Source organism: Pygocentrus nattereri, chromosome 16, assembly GCF_015220715.1.
Source record: "Pygocentrus nattereri isolate fPygNat1 chromosome 16, fPygNat1.pri, whole genome shotgun sequence".
Lineage (NCBI taxonomy): Eukaryota > Metazoa > Chordata > Actinopteri > Characiformes > Serrasalmidae > Pygocentrus > Pygocentrus nattereri.
The window spans coordinates 13,865,192-13,883,742 of record NC_051226.1 but is presented as its reverse complement, the minus strand read 5'-3'; the positions used below and the strand labels follow the sequence as shown (position 1 = coordinate 13,883,742).

The 18,551-nt window shown below is 38.5% G+C and overlaps 1 protein-coding gene across 10 annotated transcripts in view; it reads left to right on the top strand.

Annotated features, from left to right (window-relative positions):
* Window positions 1-18,551, top strand: part of nedd4l (NEDD4 like E3 ubiquitin protein ligase) — a 132,465-nt gene that overhangs the window by 76,484 nt on the left and 37,430 nt on the right. For 6 of the 10 annotated variants that reach the window (XM_037545982.1, XM_037545988.1, XM_037545987.1 and 3 more), the window contains 8 exons: window positions 852-902; window positions 1,343-1,393; window positions 3,502-3,563; window positions 5,150-5,252; window positions 5,884-6,041; window positions 6,923-7,058; window positions 7,517-7,696; window positions 10,480-10,557. In XM_037545982.1, the coding sequence (XP_037401879.1) occupies window positions 852-902; window positions 1,343-1,393; window positions 3,502-3,563; window positions 5,150-5,252; window positions 5,884-6,041; window positions 6,923-7,058; window positions 7,517-7,696; window positions 10,480-10,557 (819 nt within the window). The remainder of the gene's footprint in view (window positions 1-851; window positions 903-1,342; window positions 1,394-3,501; window positions 3,564-5,149; window positions 5,253-5,883; window positions 6,042-6,922; window positions 7,059-7,516; window positions 7,697-10,479; window positions 10,558-18,551) is intronic. The other 4 variants (XM_037545991.1, XM_037545989.1, XM_037545990.1 and 1 more) reach the window with 1 other exon arrangement.

Genomic DNA, 18,551 nt, shown 5'->3' with positions numbered 1-18,551 from the left:
ATAGGTTAAAAAGGATTTGCACATCAGTATTCTGTTTTTATTTATGTTTTACACAACATCCCAACTTCATTGGAATTGGGGTTGTATATTATGTGGAATAAACGTTTGTACAGTACAACACACTTTTCTAGCATCAACTTTTAACATGTACAGTTGTACATGTGAGAAGTTGACCCTGCAAAAATCTTATGTCAGCTGTTTTTGTTGAACTAGAGTGGTACTCGGATAAGGGTCTCTGCACTTACATATTTGAGATGATGAGACATGTCATGCCTCATTGTGTACAAGCATTTTATTACAGATTTTGCACTGAGATTTTAATTTAATTTAGCCCAAGTTATTTTGCCCCTTAATTTAAACTGCTTTCAAATATGATTTATTTTTTTTAAGACCACATGGAAGGTGATACAGGTTGTGCTCCCAGACGAGGTGACGTGGATGCCTGGCATGAATTTATGATTCATTCAACTAAACCTGCTATAATATATTTATTTTTAACAGTAACTTTTCTATCTAGTGGCTATTGCAGTTTTCTTTATTGCATTGTTTATGCTATGTTTTGCATTGTTTAAGACAAATCTTACTAATAATAATGATAGCAATAATAGCAATAATGGACATCTATGTAACAAATTAATACTTCAGTACTCAAATTATTCGGGCCAGCCCAGCTGTTTCCTTCAAGATGAATTGTATGTTGAATTTTTAGTTTATCCTTTCAATGTTACCCTCAGTATGATCATTCGCCCAATCAAGTCTCACGGCCCTTAATATCTAGAATATATATTATTTCAGTTCAAACCCAGTATGTGCTGGTCCCTGTTGTTAAAACCAGTTTGTTCCACACACAGGGACACTTTGGTCACGATCGACCCAAGAATGGGCTTTTCCACCTTGGACAGGTAAACTAGACAAGCCAGCGTAACTTGGCCACCTGCTAGTGGCACTTGGTGATTTAACTGTATGGCTTATAGGATGCGATTGCAGGCTTCTGACTAGAGTTTCACATTCATTCATGCTGAGCTTCACACACAAACCCTTCTATTCTGACCCTCACCAACTTGGCCCCTCTTCCCTTCCTCACCTGGGTGATCATACAGTGGGTCTCTCCCTGTTTCTCTCTCACTCTGTCAGCTGATCACACTTTTTCCTGTCGGGGTCACACAGGTGTATAATCCTCTATTGTCTGTGGTTTTCCCTCTTGAGTCCCACTGGAATTCAAATGCTGTTCCTACATAATGTGCTCCCAGATACTTACACTCCCCCCCCCCCCCCCCCCCCCCCCCTCTCTCTCTCTCTCTCTCTCTCTCTCTCTCTCTCTCTCTCTCTCTCTCTCCCCCAGACCAGAGATGACTTCCTTGGACAGGTGGATGTTCCTCTTAATCATCTGCCGGTAAGCCTGCTGTGTGTGTGTGTGTGTGAGACCCTTGGAATTCCCCTTCACATGAAGAGGAGGAGGAAGGCTGCTGTTGTAATTAAAACACAAAGCCCCAGTGCCCCTCTCCCTGTAGGGAGTGGAAAGAAGACCGTTTGAAATGTAAACATGTGGGTCGGAGTTAGAGGCTCTCCTGCAGCTCAAAACAGGAAAACTCACTTTGCCATAAAGAGAGGCACGCCTTCAGGGTGGACAAGCTTATCAGTGACCGCACTAATACACACCACAGCTACAAACACACACACCAGAAAGGCTAAATTTAGACCTGGAGATAAGAGGAGCCAGAGTTACTTCCGTTTGTCAAGATGTTTACAAAACAGATTCTTAATTAATGTCATGTCAGCAGAGTCTACAAACAATATGCATGTTGTAAACATTTTACATTGCTGCCCTTTACAATGTAAGTAAGATGGAAGAAAGATGTATGATCATTTCATGATGAATGCATCAGTAGAAGTTATTCAGGATTATAATCTCATTAAATAGTATTCACTGCCCAACTTGACTCAGTACTCCTGCTCAGTGGGAGCAGTTGAAGCTCTGTGCTTTGAGCTGGAGAAGGTTATGCTTTGACTGCTGTCATCAGTGATCAGTCTCAGCCTAGTTGTCTGTACAGTTTGCACAGTCACTCGTGTGAAGGAAAAGTGAAGTCACTGGCTTTTCCTTCTCACCCTGAATATGAGATCCTGCTGTTGTCGGAAACAAAACCTTGTATCTCCATTTTTGTCTTTTTTCCAGGTATTGACATAATCTGAAAATGCCCGTCTGTAAATTTCATGATAAATGGAAAAAAAGAAATGACGTGAAGTTACTTGGAAAAAACTGTTGTCCCACTGACATGCATTAAAAGTAAAGTAGTTTTTCCTTCTCCTGTAAAGTTACCGTTTTTGAATTCTGAGGTTTTGTTTCTTAAAATTAAAACCTCTTTAAATCTACATGAGTAATGTGTCGTATTTACCAGTCCTAATTTCAGTGAAAGATGACTGGTTTACATTTGAGTGAAATCCTGCACGGGATCACCCTGTTTTTATAATGTACATGTAATTCAAACTATAACTGAATTTATTATTATTATTTTTTAATCTTGATTTCTTGATTATGTAATGCTGTTATTTGTATTCTATTACTACCAGTGCTCTGTGAATATACACTATATATTTGTACAGGAGAGATGAAAAAAAAATCATTCTTAAAATGTAATGTAATTTTTTTATGATTATTTTTTAGTAGTTTTTCTAAACTAATTTGTGCCATTTTCATTGGTCCATTCATCATGAATTATTATCCACACAATGTAAAGGGAACCTTGAATTGAAAAGACATGGAGATGGGAGGTTTCGTTTCAACAGTAACAGAAATCAGGTTATCTGCTAACTATTTTGATGATTAATCTTTTTTTGTTAAATTTTGATTTAATTGACATTTGATTGACATAAAAATCTAATTAGTCAGTTCTTCACTTAAATATTAGGTTGACTACTTGATTACTAATATAAGCAAAAAATGTTTTTTTGATTTGATTAGTAACCGGTATTCAAATGATTATTTTGACAATTTATCAAGAAGTCAGTGTTTCATGAAAGTTCAAATAATCAAAATGGACTTAAAAACAATAGAACAATAACAGACCATACATAGCCTTTCAAAAATTCCTAAATGCTCATTTGTCCAGTTGAAGCCTCCCATTAAGGTTGATTGATGCCTCACAGTGTCCTGTAGGTGCTGTTTGTGCACTCCGGGGGTTGTGAAAGCCCCTCTCTGTGCCAGCTGCTTATGGTCTCAAGCACTGGGGAAAGTTGCTGATTCTGTCGATTCCTCCGGAGCCACTAATGACAGCTCCTCTTCACTGAGTGCCGCTCCAACCTGCGGCCTGCATGGAATATGTAACGGGAGATGTTAGTTACGTAAGCCTGCCTTGGATGTTGGCCACTGGGTCTAAAGCCCCCCTCCTTTGGGCTAATAGGTCCACACTGTTCTCAGCTAGAACATTTATAGACTCATGGAGTAATAGAGCTGGTTGTCATTTTGTTTGTTTGTTTATTTTGAGATCTTGTGTATGTTTGTAGACTGAGGATCCAGCGATGGAGCGGCCGTACACGTTTAAAGACTTCCTGCTGCGGCCTAGAAGGTCAGTGATCGTATGACATTATCAGAATGGCAAGAAAAATCAGCAAGAGTGACTAGAGATGTGAAAATGCAGCACTCTGAATGTGGCAATGTAATTGCTGCAGTTTAGGAGTGCTAAAATTATTTATAATATAGTAATATTTAGAAAAGTAGTTTTTTTAATGCTTGTTTTTCTGTTGAAGGAAAACTCTTTTTAAATGTAAAAATATTTGTTTGTTTTTTTATTTATTGTTTGTTTTTATTATTTTTATTATTTATCCACTTTTTTTTTTTTTAATAATGGCAAATCATTAGCACATATTTAAGAGCATGATGCTCCGAAACATTTCCTAGAGAACTGTAATCAGATCTCTGAGGTCAGAAGTTTGTTTTGATGTCTGATATGTACAGTCTTAGGAAGAAGTTTGAAGACTCCAGGTCAGTCATGTTTTGTTGACTTTCCAAGTGAAAATAAACATCTTCTACAGAGAACAAACATGAATATGATATTTCAACATACTGTAATGCAAAATTTTTATTTATTTGCTGATAAAATATGAAATGTGCCATAATTTTTAAACAAGCCACATACTGTGATGTATTTTTTCCAAAAATAATAAGAAATTATTTACTGTAATGTGCTGAAAAATGACAGGGTGGGGGGGTATGGTTGAATATGACTGTATATCCCGGAGCTGTTTCATTTTAATGAGTTTAGATCTGTTTTGCAGTCAGAGGACTGTTAACGACTTTTGCTGTTTGTTGTTAGTTTGTTGCTGATTATTGAGGCCTCTGAGCATTTTGTGTCTGAATGTACACTCATCTTCAGGCTCACACCTTGTGGCAGCAAACAAAGGTGTTTACTGTGATCAGCTGGATGAGCAAAACACTGCTTTGCTGAAAATAATAAAGTAATGATAATCTTTAAAGATGTAGCACTCTTTTACACAAGTGTTTATTTTGAATTAAGGAACAGGACTAAAGCTGGAATAAATACAGATGACATTGATACAATAATTAGTGATTTTATGTATGTTTGTGTTTAATTAACCATTTTCAAACATCCCAGAGGCAGCCTGGTCTTATTTGTGGTTATTCTACTGTCTTAATTGATCAAAACAATACTTCATTAAATCAAATCAATTGTGCTACAATAGCTAGAGTGCAGTGAGAAGTCAGAAACCACGTCTCTGTTGTTCTAACCAGCTCATGAGACGTCTCACTGTTTACGGTGTTTAGTGAAATGTTTACAGTGTTTATTTATGTTTATTAAAATGTTACAGTATTTTACTGGCAAAACACAACTACATTCAGCTAAATGATTGTAAACAATTTGCTTAGGGGTCTATGGCTTTTGCACAGAACTATATGTATTTCTGCAAAAATTAGCATCATTTTTAAATGGAATCAGTGGACTTGGCAATGTTACAGATTAATAGTAATCAGAGTGTAGCAGGTTATAATCATTATCATTTGTATCTTGCCTCCAGAGATCGGAACGTGATTTTGTTTTAATGTGTCGGGTTTGTTTAACATTTTTACTTCCCTTTGTTAACCGTGTGTGTGTGTGTGTGTGTGTGTGTGTGTGTGTGTGTACGTACATTGCAGTCATAAGTCTCGGGTGAAGGGTTACCTGCGGTTGAAGATGGCCTACCTGCCTAAGAATGGAGCTCAGGAGGAGGACAGCACTGAGATGAGGGAGGAGGCAGAGGTCAGGATTTACTGCTACCTTTTACTTGTGCTTCTCTCTCTCTCTCTCTCTCTCTCATTATAGTAATAGTGATGATAATGGTGAAAATGATGATGGTAATGATTATTATTATTTTATTTATGGTTACATATGTGCAAAATATAACTCTTATTTTTGACATGATTTCCACGTGAATGTCTTTGTCGAACAAAATCTCCATTTTTCTCATTTGGCCCTTACTTTGTGTGAAATTTCAGGAAAAATGAACCCACGGAAACTATTCAGAATTACCTGAAATTAAAGCTTGGTACCTCAATATACATTAAACATGAATTTTATGCTTTTTTTGTAACTGTTGAAGATGATACTTTTTTTTCATTTGTTTTAACAGCTGTGTTATATAACTGTGCAGGACCTGTACTGATGCCTTTATCTACTGAGTCAGGGCTGACTCACCTTAGAGAAGTTTTACTGCTCGTGATTAACCATCTTCTAATCTCTCTCTTTCTTCTTTCTCTCTCTCTTTTTCTCTCTCTCTCTCTTTCTCTTTCTCTTTCTCTCTCTCTCTTTCTCTTTCTCTCTCTCTCTCTCTCTCTCTTCTCTCTCTCTCTCTCTCTCTCTCTCTCTCTCTCTCTCTCTCTCTCTCTCTCAGGGTTGGGATGTTGATGCTGTGGATCATGGCTCGCGGAGACCTCAGCAGCTCCTGCCTCCATTACCTCCGGGCTGGGAGGAGAAGGTCGACAATCTCGGCCGGACTTACTACGTCAACCACAACAACCGCACCACGCAGTGGAAAAGACCCAGCGCTGTGTACGCATCCTGTGCTCACTTCCTGATAGTTAATTTAAACTTGTGAAGTTGTTGAGTTGTAACATCATGCTAACATAACTTCATGCAAGTAACTGCAGCAAAAGCAGTTTTATATAATTGAAAACAGTGAATTTCAGTAAATGTTGCTGTAGATGCCCAAGCCTGTTTCTGGAAGTCAGGAGATTTGCAGTCTTTCGTTCCAGCCCAAATCACATACTTGATTCAGGAGCACCTGAATGGCTCAGAGAACTGGTCGTGTTACATTATTGTTGGGGCTGAACTCAGCAGGGCGGTAGAGAAGCAGGTTTGATCACCCTTAGCTTTTGTGATGTAGAAACCAAAGGAGGATGAATGAAAATATGAAAATGTTTAGGAAAATGTTAAGAAAAAAAAAAACACTCCAATGTAATTCACATGGCTGAAGTTTGTTACTTTAGTTTTGCACAGGAGCTACAAGGCTAGTGTAGTTAAGAAGTAATGAAATGTTATAACCACAAATTAGCATTGTATTAACTATAGCATTATGAATATCATAAAAATAGCTATAGAAATCAATATGGCTGGTACTCATTTTAGCTGTGTAGTCCTTTTTTATATTAATCAGTGTGTTAAAGAGTCAGAAACTGCATAAGTGAGTCTGTTTGAGATAACTGGACTTCACTCCTATGTCTGAGGTGAGTGTGTAATGGATTTAGATGTACAGTTTACACAATGATAATTGGTGGGTATAAGCTTCCATTACTTCTTAGCTCCTGTACAAAACTAGAGAAGCAAACTTAGTAAGTAGTTGTTAGATATAAAGAGTGGTATTTGATGGATTTGGTGCAGCTGTAGTGGCTGTATTAACTGTGATGGTTTGCTGTTGTCTCTTGTCATTTCAGTGATGTGGTGTCAGAGACGGAGAATGATAACCAGCAACGGCAGATTAATCAGGAAGCTCACAGAGTGTTTCGCTCCCGCCGCCATATCAGTGAGGACCTGGAGAACGAACACCTTGACCCCAGAGACCTGGACGATGTGTGTCTGACCTCATAAAATCATAATATCAATAGCAGCCTCTTAAACCTCAGGAGATAATTACGGTTGTGGTCATTACTCAGGTTTTATAGTTGTGTATTATACTAAATTTAAAAATTAATTAGGGATTCATCTAAATTGACACCTTCAGTTTTTGTTTGAAACTTTTGACTGTAAAAATAAGGCTTTTTCTGTTTGTTCTAGGTCTACAGTAGACAGTACATTACAGCACTGTACAGATGTTTCAGTGGTACACTTAATTATTCTGTTGCTCTGACGCTGCCAGACATTTACTTTTCACCCAGTTTGGTTTTCGAGTTTTTATTTTAGTACGTGAGAAAGAGGAAGAGATTGTGTTTAGCTTTTATTTAATGTAGTCCCATTATGCCAAAACAAATCGTCTCTCGATGTACTTGCTGTTTTTTTGTGTGTTGTTGAATTAACTCCTCCTCTTTCAGTCGTGGGACCCAATCACTGAAGAGGACCCGACCCTGATGGGCGAGGCTATACCTGGCCCCTCCTCTGCCACACCCATTCACAACCAGTACAGCACTCCGGAGTTTTCCGAGGAAATCAGCTTGAGGCTGTCACTCACCCCAGACACCAACGGAGAAATCCCTGGAACCAGCACGGCTGGGGTGAGGAACGAGAGGGTTGAGGGATTAGAACACAATGGGATGGGAAAAATGGATGAATGGATGGATGAATACAGGCAGTGAATGAATTAATTGAAGATGGATGGATGGTTGAAAGAATGAGTGGAGGAGAAGATGAATTAATGGGTGAATTAAAGAACAGACGAATTGGTAAATAAATAAAGAGAGGATAGATGGATTGATTCATGAATTAATAAATATAGGATAGATGGATGATGTAAAACAATCATCAAATCAACAAATGGATGACTTGTGTAAAACAATCAAATTGTAAGTCGCTCTGGATAAGAGCGTCAGCGAAATGCCATAAATATAAAATGTAAATGATTGAATAAATGGAAGGGAGGGTGACTGAACGAATGAAACCATAAGAGAATGGATGGTTGAATGAGCGAATAAATTAACAGATTAATGAATGAAAGAAAGGGATGGATGATTCAGTGAATGAACAAATGACCGATGAGTTAATGAATAAAGCAGTATATGAGAGGGTGGATGGGATGGATGGTTGAGTGAATGAATAGAAGAAAGGATGGGTGGATGAATGGATAGATGAATGAATGAACAAATAAATTAAAGAATAGATTAATAGAATAGAGGAGGTGAATGGTTGAGTGAAAGAATATAGGAAAGGTTGGGTATTTGGGTGGATAGGTGAACTCATTAATCAATGGAATAGTTTGTGCTTTAGGGTGAATTGATGCTTTGTAATCTGTGAAACTCTTTCATGAGCGATTGTTGGTAATGACTGAACATTTGTGCTGTCAAAGAACTTTTCACATTATACAGTATTTCAGCTGAAGTGTGAATATTAGCCTAGCATGATTGCTCTCTCTCACGCTCTCCAGTGCATTCATGCTGACTTTTAGCACAGGCTGCAGAAGAGACGGAGGGATGCAGGGATGGGGTGGAAAGAGAGAATCTACCAGGAAAAATTTCACTCTCCTTAAGATCGCAACTTGTTTTCTGCAAACTCAATATATCTACGTCTACACTCTCAGAAAAAGAAGGCATGAAACTTTCATTGGGGCAGTACCCCTCTTGTTACTGGGGTGATGCCCCCAGGGTACATCTCAGTACCTTTAGTCAGGGAACATAACTGTACCATAATCCATTGAAGTTATATTTTCTAAATTGTACTGACTCCACGCACCCCGTCTCATCTCCAGGGTTTTTGTTATATTGTTCTGTTTTAAAACATTAGGACATGAAAAGGTACAAATGCATACTTTTCACCTGGAAAAACTTATTTGGGGTTCACAACTGGACCTTAAAACCACACTTGTACCTTTTTATGTTAACATTTATTGTTTGTACCTTGATGATCAAAAAATGTACCTGCACAGAACCTTTATTTCTAACAGTGTAGTGTAAATATCAGGCCTGTTTATGTCAATACTGTTATGGTCTGCAGGACTGAATTCACTGCATTACTACATTTCAGTTATTTAGGTTTTATAGATTTAATTTCTTTTTAATTATTTTGAAAAGTACAGTGAACTCACAGATGTGCCTGGAGGAAATGTTTACACAAGAGTAAGATGTGAATCATACATTAAGTTGTTTGTTTGTTTTTGTTTTTTGACCTTAGAACAGTCTGGTTCAATTTTATTTTGGCAATGAAATGACTACAAACTGTATTGTTTAGTATTATAATTGATTCTGTCCTCCCAGAATTGATGTAATCGAATTGCTGCATTCAGATCAGTGTCTGGATGCATTTTTTATTCCATTAAATTACAGTTAATTCAATTTTTCAATGGTTCTACATAATTAAATGGTTGATATGTAGATGGAGTCGTTCAGAGTGTTTTGGAGTGAAATGCTACATTCTAGACAAACTTACCGAGTCAGAATTGTTCAGTGGTAGTGATGGGAACCAGACGTCCCCCTCTGAAAGCTCCCTCACAGGACGTTACGACCGAAAATGGTTATGAATTTATGCTGCCTAAGGCCCGAGACATTGTTTTACGATGGTTTTGTGATTAAGTCTTGTTAATCCATTTATTTGGTTCTGTTCATGGCAGAGGAGTACATGCAAGGCACTGTAAGGCAAAATAATACAATATACAAAATAATCCCTCAAAAAACTTTTTTTTTTCCACTATTTTACCATCAACATTACATATAAAAATTCGGACAACATCTAGGTTCATTGGTGGTTTTGGACAGTACATAAAATGGCTGTATTTGTGTTGTAGTCATGGCGACCCCTGGTTCTTATCACTACCACTGTATAGAAATCTGAGTCTGTAAGTTTCTCTAAAAATGAACCACCACTGAATTATTTAGAAATGTAGAAAAAACGGTGCAGTTCACCTTTAATGAAACTCAAGAAAGCTTTATTGGCATGACTGTTTCAAGTACAGTACTGCCAAAGCATATATTTTTATAGCAGGTACAGTAACAGTAATGGTACAGCAGGATGACATCAACAATAATAACAACAAATGTATTGTTTATTATTATGATTATTATTATGATTATTATGATCAGTATCCTTATTACTAATAATTTACTGTATCATTCCATTGGTTGCTAATCAACAATAGTCTCTTTTACTCTACATTACTGGTGGAAGAAACTATGAAGAAGAACAGTGCTTAACAGTTTAACTGTTTGTTGAACATGTTCAAATGACAATATAACCGGTGTAAAGGTAATAATGATAGTGATAACAATTACCTTAACCATAATTATAGTGATTATATAATCTCTCTCTCTCTCTCTCTCTCTCTCTCTCTCTCTCTCTCTCTCTCTCTCAGTCACTCCTCTCATCCAGACTGCGTTCCTCCAGTATGACCGATGGCGTCAGTGACCAGGCCCAGCCTCCCCCTCCAATGGTACGCTTTTCTTCCTCTGTTCCTTGCTCCCTTCCTCTCCGCATGATCAACTCACACACTTTCCTTCTCTGTGATTCACTAACAAACACTCCCTCTCCTCTCATTCACACTCCTGAATGAGTCATGACAAGATATTTCATTTGACAGTGATTTTTCAATTGAACACCTAGAATGCTCTGTAATCCACGGCTAAATGGTTTGCTTGTGGACAGGAGCAATTCATCCTGGTATTCGTGTAATTTGCTGCAGCTTTTGTGTGAATGATTTCTGCCTAAGAAAAATGCAGGATGAAAGTGAGCGTGTGAGTCATGAGGCTGTTTTTTTAAACACTTGCAGGGTGGCAACTTTACTTGTATGAACCTGTGATGGTACATTTAAATTTGGTGTTGCTTTTGTTCTGGACACTTTGCACACAGATTAAGTCTGAATCCTTGAACTTTCTGTGGTGAATCCTCAGTGAGAGAGAGTGAGTTAACACCACTGTTGTAGTTTAGTCGTAGGGACACCCATCCTCCTGTTTGTGTTGAGTGGATTTTTAAAGCAGCAGTTTGGCAAGAAAATCACATTTAAACTTTCACGCTCAGCCCAAATGTAGCCAATAAGCCAAGATTTACAGTGACATTTAAATTTCACTGTTTGTTTTATGTTGGAGCTGTGAAGCTAATGTAGCTAATGGCCAACACACACAGGATGCACAGCATCATGTTACAGACAGTATAAAATGCTACAGTAACACAGCTCAAGTCACAACGAAAGAAATGGGAAACGTTGAGCTAAAGTCCATTTTACACTCTACTTGTGTAAATGTAATAGAATAAAACTTCCAGAGTCATTACGTGAATTTGTTAGGGTTGTTAATTACTGCTTTTTTTTTTTCTTTTTCTCCTTCTCCCCATGTTTTTCACAACACCGTTGGAAATATGAATATAATTGGACTGGAGACCTCTGAAGAATTTGTTGCACCCAGTCTTTTGCTATGAGCTTGCTAGTACTGATGGGCTCTTTCCGATCAGTTGGTTTCATGTCACAAATAAAAACTGACTTACAAATAGCTTTTCGTTTAGTAACCCTGCAATTAGCCAAGTTAGTGACTTATCTATTATTTAATTTTCAGTATAACTTTTAATTAACCGACAAAAATTCTATTATAGTTTTACTGGATGAGTTTCCACTGGCAAAGGTCACAAATAGGCAGACAGGCAAGCACCAGTCGTCAACAAGCAAAGGCAAGAATTACATGAAAATCAGCAAGAAATTGCTGAAATCGTTGCCTCAAACAACCTGTCACCACAGGCTAGTAATATTAGCTGGAGTAAGAGTACATTAGCATTTGTCTGTTTATATCTGTAATAATTTTAGACTGTCTCTTTCTTGTTATGAACTTAAAGCTACATTGTTGTTTGTTGTCTAGTTGTAGGTTTAATTTAAAGCAGTAATAAGAAAATACAGAGTGGTCTATTGTGGTGCTCAGAGAAATGGGACAGTGCTGGCAGTGTGTACATCTTCAAAGAAAAACAAAATTAAAAAATGCTTTTCAATTTTTTGACAGTGCAGTGGCCAGTTAAAGGGGTAAACAAGCAAACATCCTCATCCATAACTGTATGAGAACTTGAGGGTTTAAAATGAGATTTGTGTCTGTTTTCATCATTGCTCCTTGGCCATGAACCAGCTTATGCTTATGCCTGAGCCACAGTGTCAGGAGTGTGGCATCCCTGCACATGGCAGTGCTACACTGCGCTCCTGATCTGAGAACCGCCCATCATACCTGTTTTTCTCCACTGTTGTGTGGAAACACATCAGAGTGGCTGTGGGGCTCCGTGTGTCTGAGTTGTTTATAGGTATATATTTAGCTGTGGAGTCGGAGCAGTGAGGTTCGGCCTGTCAGAGGTGGAGCATCAGCGTAATCGCTCGCCGTGTGTGAGTCAGTGTGTTTGAGAAGCCTCGTGGCCGGCTGGTCTGCATTTTTGTACGTTTGACTTTGCCAGCTGTTCTGTTATACTTTTCTAATGAGGAAGAAAAGCTTTATTTATGTATGTATTTGTTTGTTTATTTGTTTTAGATCTCAGGGTCAGGCTATTAGGAGTGTCTGAGGCTTCTTTTTACAACCTTCATTTTTCATTTCATAATGAAACTTTAGATGATCAGGCCATGTCGTTCTCCAGCAGGTAAGACTGACAGTGTGTGGCTCTGTGTGTGGCTCTGTGTGTGGCTCTGTGTGTGGCTCTGTGTGTGGCTCTGTGTGTGGCTCTGTGTGTGGCTGGGAGGCTACAGGGGCTAACGATCATGTTTTTGAGGACTCAGAGGGGATTCTGGGAAATGTAGTTCAGGGTTTGTTTTTTGTCTCAGTCAAGCATATTATTCTTTAAATAAAAATTTTTGTGGTGCTTATAGAAATTGGTCTAAAGTTATAGTAAAAACTGAAATAGCTGTTGCACTGAGCTGGAGGTAGGAGGTGTAACATTTTGCGCTACACTTAAATGGTACACTGCTGGATGCTGATGGCAGCTCGTCATCTTTTACACGTAGCATTTTCTCTTCAGTGAAAGATGTGCCAGCATGATTGTCAGAAAACTATATTTTTCCACTGTATTTCTGAATGTAGCTAGCATGCTACCTCTGCCTTCTCATTTCTCATGAGGAGACACTTGCTAGTGATAGCAATTATGAGGACTGATTCAGGGAAATGTAGTATGTTTGGTTTTTGTCCCAGTCCAGCATATTATTCCTCAAAGTTTTTTTATTTTTATGGTGGTTAAAGGAATTTGTTTAAAGTCAAAACTAAAATTGTTGTATTGAGCTGTGTGTAGGTGTACTAGTTAGCACTACAGCTAACCAGTAGTTTTGGATGCCTTGATTTGACGTCCTCCACGAAAGGTATTGTCTTCTTCATTTTTGTTTTTTATAGAATTTTTTTTCTGTATTTCTGGCCTTAGCTAACTTCAGCTAGAGTAGTTAGCCCGGTTAGCCTAGAGCTAGCTGCACTATCTCTGCCATCTCACTTGTAATTAACATACAGGGGCTAGTGACAGAGTTTCTGAAGACTGAGAGGGGATTCTGGGAAACTTAGTGTTGTTTATTTGTGTCCCAGTCAAGCATGTTATTCTTTGATTTTTTTTATTTTTTTTTTTTTTAACGGTGGTTAGAGGAATTTGTCTGAAGTGAAAACTGAAATAGTTGCTGTTTTGAGCTGTGGGTAACCTTGGGTGCTGATGAGGACTTGAGGTCTTGTAAAAATGTAAACATTTTTTCCTCTTCATGTTTGTTTATCAGAGAAATGTATTTTCGCTGTATTTCTGGACAACAGCTGGGATAGGCTCCAGCATCCCCCACGACCCAGAAGGTTTAGGGAGTGTGTGTGTGTGTGTGTGTGTGTGTGTGTGTGTGTGTGTGTGTGTGTGTGTGTGTATTTCTGGACTTGGCTATTGTCAGTTATCTGTAGTTATCTCTGCCATCTCACTTCTCCTAAGGATACAAGGGCTAGTGACAGAGTTTCTGAAGACCAAGAAGGGATTCTGGGAAATGTAGTTTAGATTGTATTTTTTATTTATTTGTTTATTTATTTTTGTCCCAGTTAGGCATGTTATCCTCAGAAAAGAGTGAAGCACAAACAGCCTGATTATTCTTCAAAAGCTTATTAACCTAACAAAAACTGTTACCCACCATTTAAACAACTATTTACAGTGTTGATGCAGATTATTACTTTGTATTTGGGAATGTTTTCTTTTTCATTGTTCTGTTATACTTAGAGAGTACTGTTATCAGCAGAAAGTGCTGGGTGGGATATTAGAGGGAGGAAAAAACTAATGAATCCTGTAACATATCTAGCCTGAACCAGCAGTCTCACCACTGTGGTATGAATCCTATAATATATCTAGCTTGAACATATCTACCCCAAGAAGGGTTGTAGAGTGATTAAGTAGTTCTAGCATGGTAGATGGTTAGATGCTGACCTTAAGTGAAGTGCTTTAAATAAATAACGCTCATTAGGCTTAATTAACTTTACAGAGGAAATGTCAAAGTGAAAGGAATATTAAACCGAAAAGGTTTCCACATCTGTATCAAGACAAGAAAACTTGCACTTTTTTGGACAATTTGCAAGTAACATTACACAGTAAACTACACTGCTCAAAAAAATAAAGGGAACACTTAAACAACACAATATAACTCCAAGTAAATGAAACTTCTGTGAAATCAAACTGTCCACTTAGGAAGCAACACTGACAATTTCACATGCTGTTGTGCAAATGGAATAGACAACAGGTGGAAATTATTGGCAATTAGCAAGACACTCAATAAAGGAGTGGTTCTGCAGGTGTGGACCACAGACCACTTCTCAGTACCTTTCTGCTTTCTGGCTGATGTTTTGGTCACTTTTGAATGTTGGTGGTGCTTTCACACTCGTGGTAGCATGAGACGGACTCTACAACCCACACAAGTGGCTCAGGTAGTGCAGCTCATCCAGGATGGCACATCAATGCGAGCTGTGGCAAGAAGGTTTGCTGTGTCTGTCAGCGTAGTGTCCAGAGGCTAGAGGCGCTACCAGGAGACAGGCCAGGACACCAGGAGATGTGGAGGAGGCCGTAGGAGGGCAACAACCCAGCAGCAGGACCGCTACCTCCGCCTTTGTGCAAGGAGGAACAGGAGGAGCACTGCCAGAGCCCTGCAAAATGAACGGTTAGAAACCGACTCCATGAGAATAGTATGAGGGCCTGACGTCCACAGATGGGTGTTGTGCTCACAGTGCAACACCGTGCAGGACGCTTGGCATTTGCCAGAGAACACCAGGATTGGCAACTTCGCCACTGGCGCACTGTGCTCTTCACAGATGAAAGCAGGTTCACACTGAGCACATGTGACCGACGTGACAGTCTGGAGACGCCGTGGAGAGAGATCTGCTGCCTGCAACATCCTTCAGCATGACCGGTTTGGCAGTGGGTCAGTAACGGTGTGGGGTGGCATTTCTTTGGAGGGCCGGACAGCCCTCCATGTGCTCGCCAGAGGTAGCCTGACTGCCTTTAGGTACCGAGATGAGATCCTCAGACCATATGCTGGTGCGGTTGGCCCTGGGTTCCTCCTAATGCAGGACAATGCTAGACCTCATGTGGCTGGAGTGTGTCAGCAGTTCCTGCAAGATGAAGTCATTGAAGCTATGGACTGGCCCACCCGATCCCCAGACCTGAATCCGATTGAGCACATCTGGGACATCATGTCTCGCCCCATCCACCAACGCCACAATGCACCACAGACTGTAACGGAGTTGGCGGATGCTTTAGTCCAGGTCTGGGTGGGGATCCCTCAGGAGACCATCCTCAGGAGCATGCCCAGGCGTTGTAGGGAGGTCATACAGACACGTGGAGGCCACACACAATACTGAGCCTCATTTTGACTTGTTTTAAGGACATTACATCAAAGTTGGATCAGCCTGTCGTGTGTTTTTCCACTTTAATTTTGTGTGTGACTCCAAATCCAGGCCTCCATTGGTTAATAAATTTGTTTTCCATTCATGATTTTTGTGTGATTTTGTTGTCAGCACATTCAACTTTGTACAGAACTAAGTATTCAATGAGAATATTTCATTCATTCAGATCTAGGATGTGTTATTTGAGTGTTCCCTTTATTTTTTGAGCAGTGTATTTCAGTGCAGTGTGGTTCACATATGTGAAACTATAGCATTTGTGTGAAATTATTCAGAAAAACAATTATAGTATTGATTGAACTAATCTGTAAAGTCCTACTACTTCATATAGTTTCAGTGTAATGTTGGTTTTTCATTTGAGAACTAAACATCAATCTGGATCTTCTGTTTGAGTCTGTGCGTGCGATGTTAATACGTAAAGACCTATGACGTGGTCCCTATATTTTAGAATGATCCAGTAATGGTACTATATTTTATTTTTAAACAAAAAATCTGATGTAGGAAGCTTTAACTTTAAACATTTTTAGCTACAGTAAAATTCCAGTTACGTCAGGCCCAATTGTGTGATTTGCAGTCTTGCAGCTATTGGTCAGAGCCTCTCTCTGTTCATCTTGTGCCCAGAAGTGTTTTTTTTTTTTCCCTCAGTATTTATTTATAGTTATTTTTGCATTATCTGATATTAGAATGCATATCTGCCTGCAGGCTAAGGCGGCCACAATAGAGCTGTGTTTATGTACTGCTGACATAACATGATGCTCCATTAAGAAAATCTTCTGTTTCTTGTGATGGAAAGATTTTCTGGTGTAATTTTACCAACATCACAGGTGACTATAAACAGCGCTGTGCTTTAAGCTGGTTTCTCAGGGATAAATTTAATTTGTAAAGCTAATGACAGCAACTGTATTAGGTCAGTGTGTCAGTTTTACTTGCCTTTGAATGGCTTGTCTCTTGTAGAACAGGCTCTGACGTTTTTTCTTGCATTGCAGTTATGGGTGTATACAGTGCGTTTGTGTTCACAAAATAAAGGAATGCTGCTGTTTGCGTTTGCCACAACTCTTGTAGAGCAAAACAGTAACAGTTTGAGTCTTAATCATTTAGATAATAAGACCTTATTTTAGACAGAATTTTTTTTTTTTTTTTTTTTTTTTGGGGGGGTGATCAACCATGCAAAGTAACATATATGATGCAAGATCCTCTTATAGAGATGCACTGAAATTTTAGCCACCATTTTTCACCACAAATAGATTATGGACAGACTTTTTAATGGTTAACAAACTATCTGCTGAAACTCACCATCATTAGTAGGGTTAGATTCAGGTTTTAAGTAAACATTAAAGGGTATTGACTTGTTAAGTTGTAAACAAAGTCATTCAGGGCAGTTTAATGTGAAATGGGTCATTGCAGTTTTTATACGTTTTGTAAAATAGTCTCCAAAGAAAGTTTTCACACTTACTGCTATTTTGCCTCAACATCCTGGATGTACCTCTCTGCCATGAACAAATTTTATTTTAAATTCCGTGTAATAACTCTCTGTGCGGAAGCCTTTAGAGGCATTAAACACTTCAGACATCTGGTTCCTTTCACCACCGTTGAGAGCGGTTCTATAAGTTCTTAGAATGAAGCATTTAATATCAATAACTTTTCTGAATGGCTTTGTTTACATCTTAACTTTTGTTGTTTAGTCGTTTGGTAGATTTTATATTAAATTTTTCTATTTTATATTTAATAGTTATATTTAATAGAATATGAACACTAAAGAACACTAAAGTTGCCATTAATAGATATTCAGCTGAATGTTAGTTAAAGGCAAGGTGAACTTATACAAGGCTTCTACACAGTAATCTTAAAATAAGATGTTACCATTTTTGGTCAAAAACCTTATAGAAGTGCTGAAAATCTTTACAGAAATATTACATTATTACAGCAGTACACTAAGATAAATGCTTTTACAGATCATTTAATGCTGATCAGAACTGGAAGTAGTGGTTAAAAAGATGTGATTTTAATTTGGGCCAGTTTCATTTTGGTGGATCACTATGACTAATAAGACCAAGCCTTATATACAGTAATAATCTAATTCATAATAATCTTGTCTCAAATGCATTGTTTGATCCAATCATAAATAATCCTCCTGTTTTTCACCCTCCTCACATTCTCCAGTCATTATGTATGTGTAATCCAGTATAATCGCTCACCTGGTTATTGGTGCCTAAACCTGCAAGAAGCCTCTTTGAGTCTAATCAGCTTGATTTTCTCACCCACCTCCAGAACCTCTTTCACTGCACTGTCCACCAGATCAACCCCACCACCCCAAACCCCCTCCATTCTTTAAATCAAGATGTCCAGCTCCACCCAGACATGCATCCTTTTATAGCTACTGTTGCAAGGTTGGACATATCTAAAGAACATCGGCAAAAACCTCAATGATAAGTTGTTGTGCATCAACTTAAAATACATAATAACATAATTAATAATTAGACATTTCATTTGTTGCAGTTTGTGAGGTAGCGTTGCGCAGCTTTACATATACTTAATAATCCAATAACTACAGAAAATCAGACTTTGTCAGATCAACGTG